Source organism: Natator depressus, chromosome 3 (assembly GCF_965152275.1).
Source record: "Natator depressus isolate rNatDep1 chromosome 3, rNatDep2.hap1, whole genome shotgun sequence".
NCBI lineage: Eukaryota > Metazoa > Chordata > Testudines > Cheloniidae > Natator > Natator depressus.
Genome location: NC_134236.1, coordinates 57,354,742 through 57,372,021, shown reverse-complemented (window position 1 = coordinate 57,372,021; position 17,280 = coordinate 57,354,742). Strand labels below are relative to the sequence as shown.

Here is a 17,280-nt window from a genome sequence, read left to right as displayed (position 1 = left end):
CCGATGATTCCAAGTGAACTGGAGAACGTTTTCAGCTCGGTCACGGCTTGCTGTGGGGATTCACAGCCCTTTTCTTAGAAGCCTTGTGAGACTGGCTCATGGATGACTTCTTCAGCTCACCTCCCTTAGATGTAGAGGGTTGCAGTGAGAATTCCCACCACCCGGAGTCTTGGAGTGACTCTGAGGGCGGTTGGAGGACTGCTTCCATTAGGAGAAGCTTGAGTCCCAGTTCTCTCTCCTTTCTGGATCTGGGTTTCAATTGCTGGCATAAACCACACTAGTGTGGGATGTGGTTCTCTCCCAGACAGCAAAAGCACTAAGAATGTTCGTTAGTCACTGGGATAGATGCTTTGCAACAGAAACACTTCTTGAAACCCAGTGAACCTATTGGGGGGGGGGGGGAGCACCCATAAGGACACTACTCGAAGAAGAATACAGGTTCTACCACAACAGTCCCATGCATTAGTGCGGATGCCTTATATACCACCTATATTTGTGTACAGTGTCAGTGTTCTAAATGTTGAACAAAGTTTTAGGAGGTTATGATTTTTTTCAATATCTATACACTGTCCATAACTGGAAGAAAATTCAGAAGAATGACAAAATTTAAATTAGTGAAAATTCCACCAAATGGGTCTGTATTTATGGGCTCTAATTCCCTTGAAATTAGTTTTAAAAGGCAGACCTGCTAGATGGCTTGGCTGGAATAGCAGTGCCCTTTCAGGGGAGATTTCTAAAGCAATCTTCGAAATCTTGTTTTACTAGAGGGCAGAGGCTTGTTGCCTAATCAAAGTAATGCTCTAAGAAAAAGGGATAACAAACTCATGCCTCTTTGCTAGTGGTGTGAAGGTATCTTTACATGGCTTTGTAGGACAACAGTAAGAGTCTGAACATGCTAATAATCAAAATAATTATATATAGAGAGGAAAAATCATACAGCTAGAGGCACTAGCTCTTTTTACGTATGTGATCAGGGAAACAGGGTGTAGAAAAGCCTGTGGCTTGTTTTAAAATGTCTGAGTTCCTTTTAACAAAGACAATTAAACACTCTGCTAAATCCCGGGAAAGCTACTCTACATTATGGATAAAATCAAATGTACAAATCTGTGCACTGTATTATATGTAGGCTGACAAAAAATTACACTAGAAAAGAGATACCTCCAATTTGCTCTTCTCGGCAGCAGCTTGCAGAGAAGGAGAAGGTGCCAAAGGCAGAACAGCATCAGAGGAGGACATCTGTACAAAGCAGATGAAAGGGATGAGAAAGGAACCACGGCAGATTATCAAAATTAACAGACTATAGAAAGAGCAAAGGAACACATGATTTCATATTTTTCCCCAAGATACAGAAGCACTTTGGGGAGAAAAAAAAAATCATACAATATAGAAAAACAAGGCAGGCAAGACAAAGCATTTGCATTTTGGTCTTTTGAATTTTACTAATGCTATTTCTAAAGGAAGAGAGGTTTGTCAGGTAACTGAATGATTTATAATGAAATTCACTAGAATATAAATATAAGAAAATGAACCTGGATAAGATCACATCACAGGAATGAGAAAAATAATTAGGTTTTATCCAATGTGACTGTTGAAATATTAATGTCTTGAAGCATGAAGGCATGCTGTCCCATGGGGGAGCAAGGGGGGAGTGCTTTTGTTCTTGTTCACTGTAACAGAATATTTATTTAAAGAATACAGCAAAATAACTCTGAAAGTTATACATTTAATTAAAGTTCTAATGAACTGTTCTCTATTTAAGAACATGCTAAACAGAAAAAGCTGTGAGTTTCTACAAAGCAGGATCCTAGCAGTCGGTTGCCAGACCTATTACAAAGCAGTTTATATATATTCCTTTCTAAACACCAGTGTGCACGACCACTATTACCAGCACTGTACTTCCAGAATTACCAAAGATATTATGAGACCGTTATATACGCCAGAGAGGCGATTTACACTTGAAAATGGGATTCGTCTAAAAGCATTTTCATACATCTTCCTAAACCATTTCTTTGTGTGTACTTGATCACTTTAATAGAAGCATTATCCTTCTATTCCCTTTACAGAAAAATGCAACTGAAATAGGTTTACTAAATGTGCAGTAAATCTTCAGAGCTATAAAACTGACAACTCTATTTCCCAATATCATCATTAGTATCCACAAGGAAAATTTAAAAATAAATTAAGCTATGAGTACAGGTCTGTACGTACTGTCAAAAAAACCCTGATTATTTAGATATGCAGTGTTGTTGATCCCAAGATAACAGAGGGAAAAGATCGGTGAGGTAATATCTTTTTCTGAACCAACTTCTGTTGGTGAGAGAGACAAGCTTTCGAGCTTACACAGAGCTCTTCTTCAGGCATGGGAAAGAAGAGCTCTGTGTAAGCTCAGAAGCTTGTCTCTTTCACCAACAGAAGTCGGTCCAATAAAAGTTATTACCTCACCCACCTTGCGTCTCTAATATTTAGATGGCACTTTTTTTTGCATTAAATAATCTTTGACACAGCTTCTTACAATCTAGCTGAAAACTACAGAGAAACCCCTTGTTACATCTTTAGTGTTGCATGTTTGTTATAGAAGATCCCATGAGCATTGTTGTAGTTAATTTATGCATGTTTTGAATATTCACTATCTGTATATATAAAGGCCCTGGAAACATGCTTTTGCTCTGAAGGTTGGTGCATGATGTTCCAGAAAAGGGGTTTTGTTTTTTTAATAGTGTGTTCAGTAGTTTCAAGAAGAAATTTCACACTGGGTTAAACTTGTAGAAGTGATACATTTATATAAAAAAGGTTTCAGAGTAACAGCCGTGTTAGTCTGTATTCGCAAAAAGAAAAGGAGTACTTGTGGCACCTTAGAGACTAACCAATTTATTTGAGCATAAGCTTTCGTGAGCTACAGCTCACTTCATCGGATGAAGTGAGCTGTAGCTCACGAAAGCTTATGCTCAAATAAATTGGTTAGTCTCTAAGGTGCCACAAGTACTCCTTTTCTTTATACAAAAAAGTGACTTAATCAGTATTTTTCTGGTTTTAGTTTGTTATAGAATCTACTAGTGTTATCGTAAGAGGTACCAGAGAGACTCCCCATGATCATGCAGTAAATTTAATCTTATGCTTATAACTTTCTGTTGCTATGGAAACAGTGATATCATATCCAGCATTTTGACTTTACCATATTAATTTCTAAAATGAAGAGAGGGGGATTATTCACTCAGCCTTATTTGAGCATTGTTTAGTTACCAAATCTTTTACCAAACTACAAACTATTTAAAACCCAGATAGTCAAGTGTTTAGTCTGATGTGTAAGTCCCCCCATAATTTACTAAAATAATTTAAAATCTCATTTCAGCTGTGCTTTCTGGTTCCTAGACAAATTGTTTTTAGTTCCCTCACACATCTGTCAGACACAGATGCAGAATGTGGGTTAGGGTTTTTTTTTTTTCTGTTTTAATTGCAAAATAGGAGTTTTCTACATCTGAAAGTCTATTAAACAAATGATGATGACTATTGGCCAGGCAATATCACACATTCAAATAATGCAATAGAGATCAATGACTTTTTGAGGCCATCATAATCTATACAATAAACATACATTGCAGCATTAGCCCACTTGCTTCACAAGTTTGTTTCCTCATTTGCATACCATCTGTCAAAACAAAGGTATCAGAAAGTCAACAAAAGGCCAAACATACAAGTACTGTGCCTACATAATTGGCATAACAATTTTAAACTGAAGTATATTACAATGCACTTGGAATCAAACATTTTGAATCTAGTTTGCCTACAGCTGATTCAACAGTTGTCCATTGTGACCTTGTTTCTTAATTCTTTGGCAAGATTTGGCTGTCTGACACTACATTTGCTGTATCCAAGCAGGAGAGGAATGCCCAATATATTTTAACTCCTACGTCAAGCCAGCCACATACAGTATGTACCTGTGACCCTGTAAGATGCACAAAAGGCCAATGTATATATCCTAGGTCCACTCTTAGTGAAGCTGACTTCATAATGCAAAGCCCCACCAGTCCTTGAAATGCCTAGAGTATAGTCCTGTCCATCTTTCAGTGTTAACATCTTGGGGACCAACACTCTTCCTAACAAAGGAAGTTTAAGATGTGTTATTGCAAATGACGGTTTAAGATGATTTATCCTTCAGTCTGGTTTCTCTCTAGGGCCTGTCAGTCTAGCTCAGTGGTCACCAACCGGTTGACTCCCTGCCTACCCCAGCCTCACACCGCTCCCAGAAGCAACCAGCGCAGGGGTCTCCCCCCATGCACTGCTCCTGCCTGCAAGCACCACCCCTGCAGCTCCCATTGACGGGGAGAGCTGTGGGGGCAGTGCTTCCAGAGAGAGGCAGCGCTTGCAGAGCCACGTGACACCCCACCACAGGGGCACGTTGGCCCTTCCTGGGAGTGGTGTGAGGCCAGGGTAGGCAGGAAGCCTGCCTTAGCCTTGCTGCACTCCAACACTCTGCCCCAGCCTGGAGCCCCTCCTGCACCCAAACTCCCTCCTAGAGCTTGAACCCCTCACCGCCTCCTGCACCCCAACCCCCTGCCTCAGGCTCAGCCCAGAGCCCCCTCCCACACTGTGAACCCTTCGGCCCCAACCCGGTGAAAGTGAGTGAGGGTGGGGGAGAGCAAGTGATGGGGGGAGGGGAGATGGAGTGAGCGGGGCGGAGCTTTGGGGGATGGGTGGGGGAGGATCCTGGGTTGCCCTTAGATTTAAAAAGTAATCTTGGGCATAAAAAGGTTGGAGACCACTGGTCTAGCTGATCAACCTAACATAAGGAGCTCTTACTACAGGGAATTAGCATGGCAGAACAACACTAAATGGTCCCAGATCCAACCCAGCCACAGAAACTCTCAATGGGAAGTCTCCATGGCATTCCTGGTCCTTTCCCTCCCCTACTACTTCCTACTCTCCTGTCCCCACAACACCACAGCACTCTGGACTTGGGAACCCTCTTGCATCCAGAGAGCTCCAGGCTTTCCAGAGTCCAAACCTGCACATTTATTAATCCTGTTTTTAATCCACCTGTTGATCTTGAGGTGCTGGTGACTAGTCTGCAATCCCTGTGTGTGGAACTATTCTTCAGTGGTTTCAAGCTTATTCACTGAAGGAAATCTCTCAAAAGGTGGAGTGAGGCAGTGGGCTGTCACCACACCTTCCTTGTAAGGTACTGTTGGGTTTTCATTCACTACCATTATTATTCAATATATATTTGAAGTCTTCAGGGGATACTCCTAAGTCATAGGCTGAGATACCACTAGTATTTTCAGCTCTTTGAGGACTGGCAAACTCATACCTAGATATTATGGTGATAGGAGCTTTGGAAACAACAGCCAGATGCAGCCTTGTTTGGCAAGGGTTGAGTGATTTATGTTTAGCCCAGAGGAGACAGTGATACCAGCAGGTGGGTAGATATGACTATTCGAGAAACTTGTGCATTACTAATTATATTGTTACGGAATCCATGAAGCACACATTGGCCATCAGTATCAAGAATAACTGATGCTTTCTTAAATTTTTAAGAATTACAAAGCTAATTAAGTACTTATTCTTCCTACATTTCTCAAAAAAAGGCAATTGAGATCAGTTGGATCCTCTCTTATCTGTCTTCAAATTTTATCAGGATTACATCAAGGAAGGGCCTTCAGTTTGGGAGCTATTTATAGACCTCCCCAGTCATATTTCAGACATCTGTCAGATTTCCACTGTACATGTTTTCAAGGATTTGTGAATGGTCTAACTAGAATCAGTTCACTTTCAGCAATTCAAGCCTCCTCTTCCCACCCTCGTTAGCTCTTCCTTTTCAATCTCCATTTGCAAGATTTGTTGTTCTTATTGGATCTTACTGGAGTGTCAGATATTCTGCACAGGACATTATAGTAACGAATTTTTTAAAAAATCATTACCCAAAACATTTTTGCATCTAAAGAAAATTCCATGAAATTAAGATTTTACACTCATCTACCCTGATAACGAAGGTTTCTTGGTCTACTAAAAGATCCAAATGTATAGGAATAAGAGTGAATGTAGTAGAGCGCACTATATTTCAGTTTCTTACTTTGTGACGGTTTTCATTTCTCTCTCTAGCTGGAAATACAATCTAATAACCAGGACAAACTGATTGCTTTGAATTGAAACTACAGTACTGCACAGTTGTTCTACCATGCAATTACAGATTAAATAGGTATACCTCTCACGTGAAAAGTGTATAATAAAATTTATGGTACCTACGCTCCTTTTACAGTTTTGCCAAGATCTCTGCAATAAACCTTGAACTTTATTAATAATTTTCGTTCAAATAAAATATGCTGGAATTTTAAAATTTCATTACAGAAATGAAAGATTCTAATCTTTTATTTTAATAAAAAAATAAATAAAGATAAAGTTTCTACAATACCTTGTAGGATTCTACTTGAGTTTTAAATTGACATTATACTGACCTAGTGATGATCCCAGGTGGAATAAATGAGAGCAAAGTATCGCCATACAAATGGCTGTTTCTAAACAAACAGCTATAAACATGGGCATATAAAAGAACTATAGCAAAAGCTTTTATTAGCGGCTTACAACTAGTTTCTTCCATTGTTTTCAAAGCACATGCTATATATTTTTTTTATTTGTTATTTTGAAAAAACAATGCTAAGAAAGAACCCAGCTACATCAGAAATATCACAACCTTTCATTTAACTCTTCTGATATCGAGTGTTAACCAGGTAATTCATACACCAAGTAATCCATAAACGTATCTTTTAAACATTTATCAAACCATAAACGGACCGCATAAGACCACAGAAAAACCCTACGAAAAATGCTTTAACCACCTAAGGTGGAGTTAGGAGTTGAACCAAACAAGAGTGCCCTCTAGCGGCCATTTTATATATGCACAGTTAATTTACAGAGAAGAGATTCTCTGAACTTAGAACACAAGTAAAACCTGTTAAATTTTAACTCGTTTCTAGTTAATTATATTCTGCAATTAGACTTCTTTAGCTGAATGATTAATTAGTTCAGGCTTTTCAGATATTTAGTAGTAAGAAAATTAAATGCACCTTTGCACTACTAAAAATATATTATTTGCTTGGCAGTAGTTGCTAGAATCCCAATTAGATCTCTACTGCACTAGGTGCCACACACCCAGAACAGTAGACCCAAACTGCTTGCAATCTTTAAAAAAATGGTTACTCACCTTCTCTTGTTGTTCTTCGAGATGTGTTGCTCATGTCCATTACAGTTAGATGTGTGTGCACTGCATGCACAGTCGTTGGAAAGTTCTTCCCCTAGCAGCACCCGTAGGGTCGGCTGTGGAGGCCCCTAGAGTGGTGCCTCCATGCTGGTGAATATGACCCTGCCAACCCAGCGCCTCCTCAGTTCCTTCTTGCTGGCTACTCCGACGGGGTGGGGGGGGGGGAAGGTGGGCAGGTCTGGAATGGACATGAGCAATATATCTCGAAGAACAGTTACGAGAAGGTGAGTAAATGTTTCTTCAAGTGCTTGCTCATGTTGATTCCAGTTAGGTGACTCCCAAGCCCTATTCCGGAGGTGGGGTCAGAGTTATGGAATCACTGACAGAAGCACAGCTCTACCGAAAGCTGCATCATCTCTGGCATGCTGGGTAATGGCGTAACGAGAAATGAAGGTGTGAACAGAGGACCATATCGCTGCCCTGCAGATTTCTTGTATCGGGACCTTGGGCCTTCTGGAATGCACCATTAGTGCCAGAGCAGGGACCTTAGCTAGCTCATAGCACATCTGGATGCAGGACGTGATCCACGATGAAATCCTCTGAGATGAGACCAAGAGCCCTTTTATCTGATTTGTCACTGCCATGAACAGCAGGTTCAACTTACAAAACACTTTTGTGCTCTTGATGTAAAAAGGCTAGCAACCATTGAATGTACGGTGTGTGAAGCCTCTGTTCCTGGCTACTCGCATGAGGCTTAGGGTAAAGGACAAGGAGAAAAAATGTCCTGGTTGGAGTGGAATTGGGAACAACCTTTGGAAGAAAGGCTGGGTGAGGCCTAAGCTATACCTTGTCCTTGAAGAAAACCACATAAGGAGGATCGGAGGCGAGGGCCTTCAACGCTGAAACCCTCCTCACCAAAGTAATGGCGACTAGGAAGACCACCTTATAAGAAGCACATGGAATCTTTTTCAAGGGATACAGCAATATGCTACATTTTCCATAACAGATATAGGAGTGAACAAGTCACCAGAGGTTCAAACCACGGTCCCATCAGTTTGGAAAGGACCAGGTTGATGTCCCACACCAGGATCAGCTGTCTAATCTACAGGTACAGTCACCCCAGGCCCTTGAGGAAAGGGCTGGCAAAGATGGAGTGCGCAGCCGATCCCAGATGGAATGCAGAGATAGCTGCCAAGTGCGCCTTGATCGATGATGCTGCCAGACCCTGCTGATCAAATGAAGTAGGTATTCCTGGATAAGCAGTATGGGCACCTGCATCGGTGGGAGGGGGTTGCTCTGAGCGCACCAGATTGTGAATCTTTTCCACTTGGGCAGATAGGTGGCCCTGGTGGAGGGCTTCCTGCTACCAAATGAGACCTCCCTAACCTGCTCGGAGCACATGAGTTCCATGGGGTTTAGCCATGAAGCTTCCAAGCCATGAGGTGAAAGGACTGGAGGTCAGGCTAGTGAAGGCCACCATGATCCTGGGTAATTAGGTCCGGGACTAGGGGCAATGCGATTGGGGCCTCCACCAACAGCTCCAGCAGTGTGGTGTACCATTGGTGACGAGGTCAAGCCAATGCCACCAGTATGACCATCACCTTGTCTCTGAGGACTTTGAGCACGAATGAGAATGGGGGAAATGCGTATAGCAGATGATCCGTCCAGGGGAGGCCCAGGCTGTGATTCCAGAAAGAGCAGAAATCGCCGGCACTTCCTGTTGCTTCGCGTGGCAAAGAGGTCAATTTGGGGAGCTCTAGAAAATACTGTGTATCACGTCTGGGCAGATGGACCACTTGTGGTTGTGGAAGGATCTACTCAGGTAGTCTGCCACCTCTTTCTGGGAACCTTTGAGGTAAGACGCTTCTAGGTGAATAGAGTGGGCAATGTGGAACTCCCATAGCTGGAGGGCTTCCCCGACACAGGGGTGAGGAATGGGCTCCACCCTGCTTGTTTATGTAAAATATCGCAGTTGTGTTGTCCATCATGACTCCCATACACTGTTCCTGCAGATGAGCTTGGAAAGTTTGGCATGCTTCTCGGATCGCTCTCAGCTTCTTGATGTTGATGTGGAGCGAGAGTTTGCCTTGGGACCATAAGCCCTATGTCTGATGGTTTCCCAGGTGCTTGCCCCCAACCCAGCGCCGAAGCATCCGTTACCAGGGACAGAGAGGACTGGAGGCTTGTGGAAGGCGACTTCCTTGCACACCGTCTGTGGGTTGAGCCACCAGCAGAGGGACTTGAGGACCTGCACCGGGAGGTGTGATCACCGAGTCCAGAATGACTGACTTGGCTAGGCTGATGCGAGCCAAGCCTGGCGAAGTCTGAGTCACATCCTGGCATGTTGTACCACACAGGTTCAAGACGCCATGTGACCGAGTAGCCTCATACAGACTCTTGCTGTGGTGGTGGAGTACCATCTGAGCCCTCGTATAATGTCCATCATTGCTTGGAAGTGAGCCTCCGGCAGGAACGCCCTGGCCCAGTTCGAGTCCAGCACTGGCCCAATAAACTATCTTTGAGTTGGTACCAGGGTTGACTTGCTCTCATTGAGGAGAAGACCCAGCCTGTCAAAGGTGGATCTCACGAAATTGACCTGTGCATCCACTTGGTCCTTGGAGCATCCAATTGTCGAGGTAAGGATGCACCTGTACCTGCCTCCTACAGAGGAAGGCAGCCACGACCAACATGCACTTGGTGAACACTCGGGGGGCCATGAACAGGCCAAATGGGAAGGCCATAAATTGGTAATGTTTGTGACAGACCACAAACCTGAGGAAGCATCTGTGGGCGGGTTGTATCGATATGTGGAAGTACGCATCCTTGATGTCGAGGGCGACATACCAGTCTCCTGGATCTAGAGAAGGGATAACTGTTCAGGGAGACCAGGTGAAACTTCAGCTTTTTCATGAAGCTATTGAGGCCTTACAGATTGAGGATGGGTCTGACACACACGCACACACACACACTTTGCCCTGGGGATTAGGAAACAACAGGAGTAGAATCCCTTGCTCCTTAGGAACCTCCTCCACTGCCCCTGTGGCAAAGGAGCATTTGGATCTCCTACATGAGGTGATGCTCGTGAGAAGGGTCCCTGAAGAGGGATGGGGGCGCACAGAACTGGAGAGAATATCCCACTCTACCCTGCGAAGGACCCAGGGGTCTGATGTTATTCGTGACCAAACACAGTAGAAGTGGGATAGATGGTTCAGGAAACAGGGACGAAGATCTGGTCCATCAGCTGGTACATCATCCCTGGGCGCACCTTCAAAAGGCCTGCTTAGAGCCTGAAGCAGCACTCTACTGGCCCTGGTTGGATGGGGGCTGGGAAGGCTTATGCCTGCCGTTCCTGCCACGCCTGCTAGAGAAATCGTACCTAGGACGTGAAGGACAGGGGCTCTGTATAGGCTGTGGCATGCTCCCCCAGGAATTTCAGCATAGCCCTGGAATCTTTAAGGCTATACACACAGGTCGGCTCCATGAAATGGCAGGTCCTGCAGGATATGTTGCACCTCGGATGGGAGCCCCGAGGCCTGGAGTCATGAGCTTTGCCTCATGGCAATCTTGGAGGACAAGTGCGTGCCGCCAAGTCTTCAGCATCCAGTGAGGCCTGTAAACAGGTCCGTGCCACTGCCTTGCCCTCTTCAACAACTGCCCTGAACTCCTCCCCAGACTCTGCAGGTACTAGCTCCTTGAACTTTAGCCTTGAGTTCCAGGAATTGAAGTTGTATCTGCTCAGGATTGCCATTTGGTTGGCAATCATGAGTTGAAGCCCCCCAGGTCAAGTAGACCTTGCGGCAGAAAAGGTCCAGCTGTAACATTCCTTGGATTTGGAGGTAGGACCCTGCTGCCCCTGTCTATTGCGCTCGTTTACCATGGCCACCACCAACGAGCAGGGCTGCGGGTATGCGTAAAGATATTTGTACCCCTTAGAGGGAACGAAATGCTTCCTCTCAACTCCCTTTGCAGTTGGAGGAATAGAGGCAAGGGTCTGCCACAGGGTCTTTGTGTTGGCCTATATAGTTTTGATGAGGGGCAGAACCACCCTCGATGGACCTTCCAGGGCCAGGATGTCCACCATTGGTTCCTCTGGCTCTACAACCTCCTCAGCCAGCAGGCCCATGTTCCACACTACCCTTCGCAGCAGGTCCTGGTGGGCGCGGCTATCTATGGGGGATGGTCCCGAAGCAGAGGTCCCTGCAACCACTTCATCCGAGGAGGACAACGATGATGCCAGAGGAGTTACAGGGTCTTCGTGGCCCTCTGGGTCCCTGGGGACATCCTGCACAGCCTTTCGTTCCCCGCTGACCACCCCAGGGTCCACGCTGGTGGTGGGAGCAGGCTCAGAGGGTGGCAGGGTGGAGTGCACTGGAGTCACTTCAGAACCCCGAGCAGCGGGGTAACTCATTAATGCCGCAGGTACCCGTGGCTCTCACACCTCCAAGTAGAAGTCCTTGGAGAGGTGCCCTGGGCTTGATGGTATGCCCACAGGGTCCAGAACGGCCATTGCACAGGCACTTGCCAGGGCCCTGCAGCCACATCCAGACACCTATGGTCTGATCTGGGTTGGCTACACCTGGAGTACCAGGACTCTGTCTCCGAAGACAAAGACCTGGAATGTAAAGGCAGTGCCCATCGGAGCTGCGCCTGTGATTGGTACTGGGAAGCAGTGCTGCGACCGGGAGCACCCACAAGAGGTCAAGTAGTGCTGCAACACATGATGCTGGGAGTAGGACCTGTGCCTCACTAGGGACTGGTGCCGCGATGGAGAGAAGTGCTGCGAATCAGAGCTGTGCCACTTGGTCGGTGCTGGGGACTGGTACCGTGGAGATGCAGTTGATTGCATCAACATCGTGGGCTTGCTTTGAGACAGTGTAGCACGTTGCAGGACCGGAGGCTTCTCCCAACCGGCCAGGGACATGGCACCATCATGGCAATTAAGTCCCTTGCGGCCTCGAAGATGTTTGGGGTGGATAGCAACTGGATGTCCTCCACCACCTGGCCCAGGGAGTCCACGAGCACCAGAATGACAGCCCCCCCTTGCAGGGCCAAAGTCAACAGTGCCGTCTCCCAGGCTGTCGGCGCCGGGTGCTCCTCCCCAGAAAGCACACTGGTGGTGCTTTCCGAGGTGACTGTCCTTGGCACAGGAGATCGGCCCGTCCTGTTTGCGGTGCCGCTTCTGTGGCACTGGTGAATGGGAGTGGTGCTGCGCCACCTCCGCTGGCCTCAGTGCCAGGGAGCACCGGTGCCAAGGGTCTCTATGCCCCGAGTCCTTCCTCAGCACAGCTTCACATATGGAGGTCAAAGCACTCCGCATGGAGGAGCTCAGTGCCGGATCCAGCCATGCCGAAGCTGGCTGGGGACGAAGAGCTGCCTCCATCAGGAGCTGCTTCAGGAGAAAGTCTCGCTCCTTGTTCTCCCTGGGACAAAACCCTTTACAGATTTTGCACACGGTATGTTTGGCTGCAGGGTTTAAAACCTTAGGATCGAAGCATGCCCCGAGCCCCAAAGGGAACAGGAAAATTGGGATGGGGAGAACCTCTCCACTCCTACACTAACACTATAAACTAACAACTTTTAACAGTACCAGACTACAAAACTACAATGATACAACTACTAGGAGAAACAAGGAGCATTTGCAATAGCAAGTCACCACAGTTCCAACGACCATCACTGGCTGTAAGAAGGAACTGAGGAGGCGCCGGGTCAGCAGGGTCATATATTCACTGCCGTGGAGGCGCCACTCGAGGGGGCTCAACAGCTGACCAGATGGGTGCTGCTAGGGAAAAACTTTCTGGCAACTGTGCATGCTGCACGCACACACCTAACTGGAATCTACATGAGCAAGCACTCAAAGAAGAACTGGGGTTTATATTTAAAATGCTAAACTGGTACCCTCTTAACAAATAAGTTCTGTGAGGATTCAGAGACTTATCTGCTTAGTTTACTGAAATTCTTTTAAATTTTTTAACTGCTGTCAGCATTCCAGTGCCAATACAGCTATTGCAGGAAGACGAACTCTATTCTGACACCTCCACATCTAAATTCCAGCTGCAGCAACAAGTTCTGCTCTCATTTCCATCACTGAAAGCTGGGGTTGCACAACAAAGGCAGAAACCTCATTATTGGTAACAACATACCAGTCTGGGAGAATACAGTTGACTTTCAAATTCTAGATTGATTTTACAGGTCAGGGAGTTAAATACAGCTTTACTTGGAAACTGAGCAAATTTTATCTGAGAAGTAGTGGGAGACATACACAGAACCACAGTACCATGTTTCCAGAATCACTCAGTTTTCACTCTTATCTAAATAGTATATTGGTAATAGACCTACAACTAGGATCATACTGTAGTATTTGCTTAATAATGAGGCCTCACCTATTGGAAAACTTTTTGAATAGTATTTATGTTGACACTTTAATTAAATCCATTAATGGCTCTCTGAACAAAGAAATACCAAGTCTGTGATCTAGAGAGCTGTTTCCATCACAAGAGTAAAGCATATACAAATTAAATGTGGTGATCCTACCCTCCTAGAAAAAGTTTAGTAGGTCTTCAAACAGCTCCCTTTTGAATGTTACAATTCCCCCTCCCCACCCCCCAAATATACTTGTGCATGTTTGGGGCGTTGTGCAGTTAAGTTGTTTTGGTTCTTTGTGTTTGTGTGTCTGTGGTTTGTTTTATTTTTAAAAAAGGTCAGGTGTTTCTTCAGTGCAACTTCTGTCATGATCAAATTTGGGGATGACATTGTCAGGACTTAAGGTCCTGCAGCTGTGCCTGCTCAGTATTCCTGATACCCTAATGAGCCGCTAGGTGCCTGATGGATTGCCCTACATGACTGGTTGAAGAAGTTAGCAGGCCAGTTCTTAAGCTCAGCAGCAGCTCCTTGGCTACTCAACGAACATGCCCATGGACATTCATCCTCCCTGTGCTTGCATCTTGCCAAGACCTGCTCCTTCTCCATTCCTCCACAACTCCTGTCCAGATCCTGCCTGCACCCAACCTTGTCCTCAACCTGTCCCAGCTTTGCTACTGCCTCAGAACCAGCCATGCTTCTTCCTTCCCCGACTTCTGGTAATCCAGTTCCGACCCTCAGCTCTGATTCCTGACTCCAGCTCTCTCTGTCTCCCAACCCTTGGCTCTGGCATTCAGACTCTGACTCCAGTTCTGACCTTCAACTCTGCTTCCTGGTTCTGGCCATGTCAACCCCTGGCTCTCACATCCAGACTCCAACCACTAGGCATGACTCCCAATCTGACCACTAGGCCTGAGTGCCTAGAACTCGGGCTCCTGACAGACACGAACCAGATGGGTAGCAGACACACAAGATACAGTCTAACTGTAAAATGACCGAGAGAAAAGTTTCAGTAATGGAAGACTCCAGGCAATAAGGAGAGGCTTAGTGCTAATGAAAGTGAAGTCCTACAGCCAGTGAAAGGAAATAAAACACGGAGTTAAAACCAAGGAATCACTGCATTAAAATGTTTGTCTCCTTAATGCATCCTTAAACTTTTACATTAAAAAAAAAAGTGTCATAGTTAGAGTTACTGGACCCTTTCTGATTTCATGGAGTACACCATTCCCAGGATTCAGACCTCTAGCTGTCATCTAGCTCCAGGTGGAATCACAAGATTATCCCATTCTCAGATCAGGCCCTGGGTTGCATACACTGGTTCTAATCAAGAGTACCTCAGTAGGTCTGATTTAGGGTCAGACCCTGGAGGCATGTTCCCTCCAAGAGCAACTGCTGTTTTATTGAGATAGAACAAAAGCATGTAAGAGGCCTTAAAACAATAATAAAAAAAACTGCAAGCATACCTAGCTTTTCCCTAAGGATTACCATTCCCTGGATCTGGGGGCCTCCAACTTCTTTAGACTCTCTCAGCAGCCTCTGTGTCAGCCTGTCACCCTAGAACTGGGGTGGGCAAACTACGGCCCGCGGGCCAGATCCGGCCCCTTGGGGCATTGGATCTGGCCCATGGGATTGCAACTGCCGCGGGCTCTGCACCGCTCTGGGAAGTGGCTACACCACGTCCCTGCAGCCCCTGGGGCTGGGAGGGCAGAGAGCTCCGCACGCTGCTCTTGCCTGTTGGTACTCCCCCCAAAGCTCTCATTGGCCAGGAATGGGTTACCACGGCCAATGGGAGCTTCAGGGAAGTACCCACAGGCAAGGGAAACACTCGGAGCCCTCTGCACCCCACCCCCACGTGCCATGCAAGGACATGGTGCCAGCCGCTTCCCCGAGTGGCATGGCACAGCGCGGGGCTGGGGCAGGCAGGCAGCCTGCCCTGGCCCCGGTGCGCACCGCTGCCACCCCAGAGCCGCTCTAGGTAAGCGGCGCCGGGCCAGAGCCTGAACCCCTCCTGCACCCCACACCCCAACTCCCTGTCCTGAGCCCCCTGCCACACCCCAACTACCTGCTCTGAGCCCCTGCCACACCCCACATCCCTCCTGCACCCTAACTCCCCATCCTGAGCCCCCTGCCGTACCCTGCACCCCAACTTCCTGCCCGGAGCCCCCTCCTGCACCCCGCACCCCTTCTGCCCCTTAATCCCCCTCATACACCCCACACCCCTCCTCTGCTCCAACCCCTTGCCCTGAGCCCCTTCCAGCACACCACACTCCACCTCTGCACCCCAACCCCAGCCCTGCAAGCAATTTCTCCACCCAGATGTGGCCCTCGGGCCAAAAAGTTTGCCCACCTCGCCCAAGAAAGTTTCTGGCAAGTGCTCCCCACTACTCGTCATCTCAAGAGAAGGCTTTTATAACTATTTAAATGCTCTTCTGATCTCCAGGCTCCTACCTCTCGCAAAAAGCTTGCAACTTAATCGAGACGAAGGTCCTTGAAGCTAACAGCTTGACCACTTTTTCAAATGTGCTAAGATTACTTAGCTCTATTGTGTTGCTTTTCTGTTTTCTCTTTCAGCTCCCTGTTAAGTTAGATCAGCGGTTCTCAACCCATGGCCCGCAAGCTGCCCAATTAGCACACAGCTGTGGCCCAGCTATGTGCTAAAGGCCACCGGGCCACGCGGCCGGGTTCAGGCTCCCGGCTGCCCAGTGTGGCAGGATCCGGGCTGCCCAGTGTGGCCCTGCACAGCGGGGTCCCTGCCACCCGCCAAGGGCTCCACTCCTGGCCCCACTCTGTGGAAGAGTCTCTGGGCAGGAGGCGCTAGGCATAGGGGTCTTGGGAGGAGAGGAGAGCGCACTTTGGTTCTCAACCTGCAGCCCAGGTAACACATTGATAAATAGGTTGAGAACCACTGAGTTAGATCAATAGTCATAGTAAATTCTAATAATCCATCTTAGTTATATAGTAACTTTACCTGACTTGAATAGGTCATACACAATGTTCATACAATCATTACACATCAATATTCATAGATTAATATTAGCAATTCCACATCCCTTGCAACAACCACTATACTGTGGCTGCTACAAAGGCGTGTGATTGAGATTGACAGGTTCACAATAATTTTAATAAGCAGTCCATTATGTAAACAAATTGAAACCCAGTGAAATAGTATCTTCAATACTTTGGTTTTCAGAAATAATTTCTCAAATGAGAAATTAAATACCTGTTCACACTATCAACTTTACCTTTATATTGAAACCAAAATAATCATAAGATGTCACAGTAGGTTCACATAAAAAAACATCTGCTTTAAATTACAAGGAACCTAGTGCATTGGAAGTTGCCTTTAGAGTGAAAGGTAAAAATGGATACAATGCTTTCTTACCTTAAGTCACAAGACCAAAATAGTCCCTTCCCAGGAGCACCTTCCTTAGTGACTTTCTGGTCCTTAACTCCACAACACAGGTTTGCTTACTTTTAAAAGACTTTTTTCTGATCATGCCTTTCCGTCCTGGCCCTTTAGAATTTGGCAGACACAAGTAACTGCAACCCTAAAGTAGCCATTTTGTAATGGGCTGCTGACTACATTTCATTTTCTCTTTTCCTGCTCGTAAGGATCTGCGATGTTTCCCTTCATTACTTATTGCTAAGGAAATGGCATACTATCACACACTTATACTCTGAGAACAGCTATTTACCATGGAAAATGGTTCTTCTAGAAGTTTTGTCTGTAT

The 17,280-nt window shown here is 46.2% G+C and overlaps 1 protein-coding gene across 2 annotated transcripts in view; it reads right to left on the bottom strand.

Moving 5' to 3' along the window:
* The window catches only part of SMAP1 (small ArfGAP 1), a 247,875-nt gene that overhangs the window by 167,339 nt on the left and 63,256 nt on the right, over positions 1-17,280 (bottom strand). The window contains exon 5 of one of the 2 annotated variants that reach the window (XM_074947929.1): positions 1,159-1,236. The exons of the other annotated variant lie outside the window; for it this stretch is intronic. Within the exon in view, the coding sequence (XP_074804030.1) occupies positions 1,159-1,236 (78 nt within the window). The remainder of the gene's footprint in view (positions 1-1,158; positions 1,237-17,280) is intronic. 2 annotated transcript variants of the gene reach the window in all.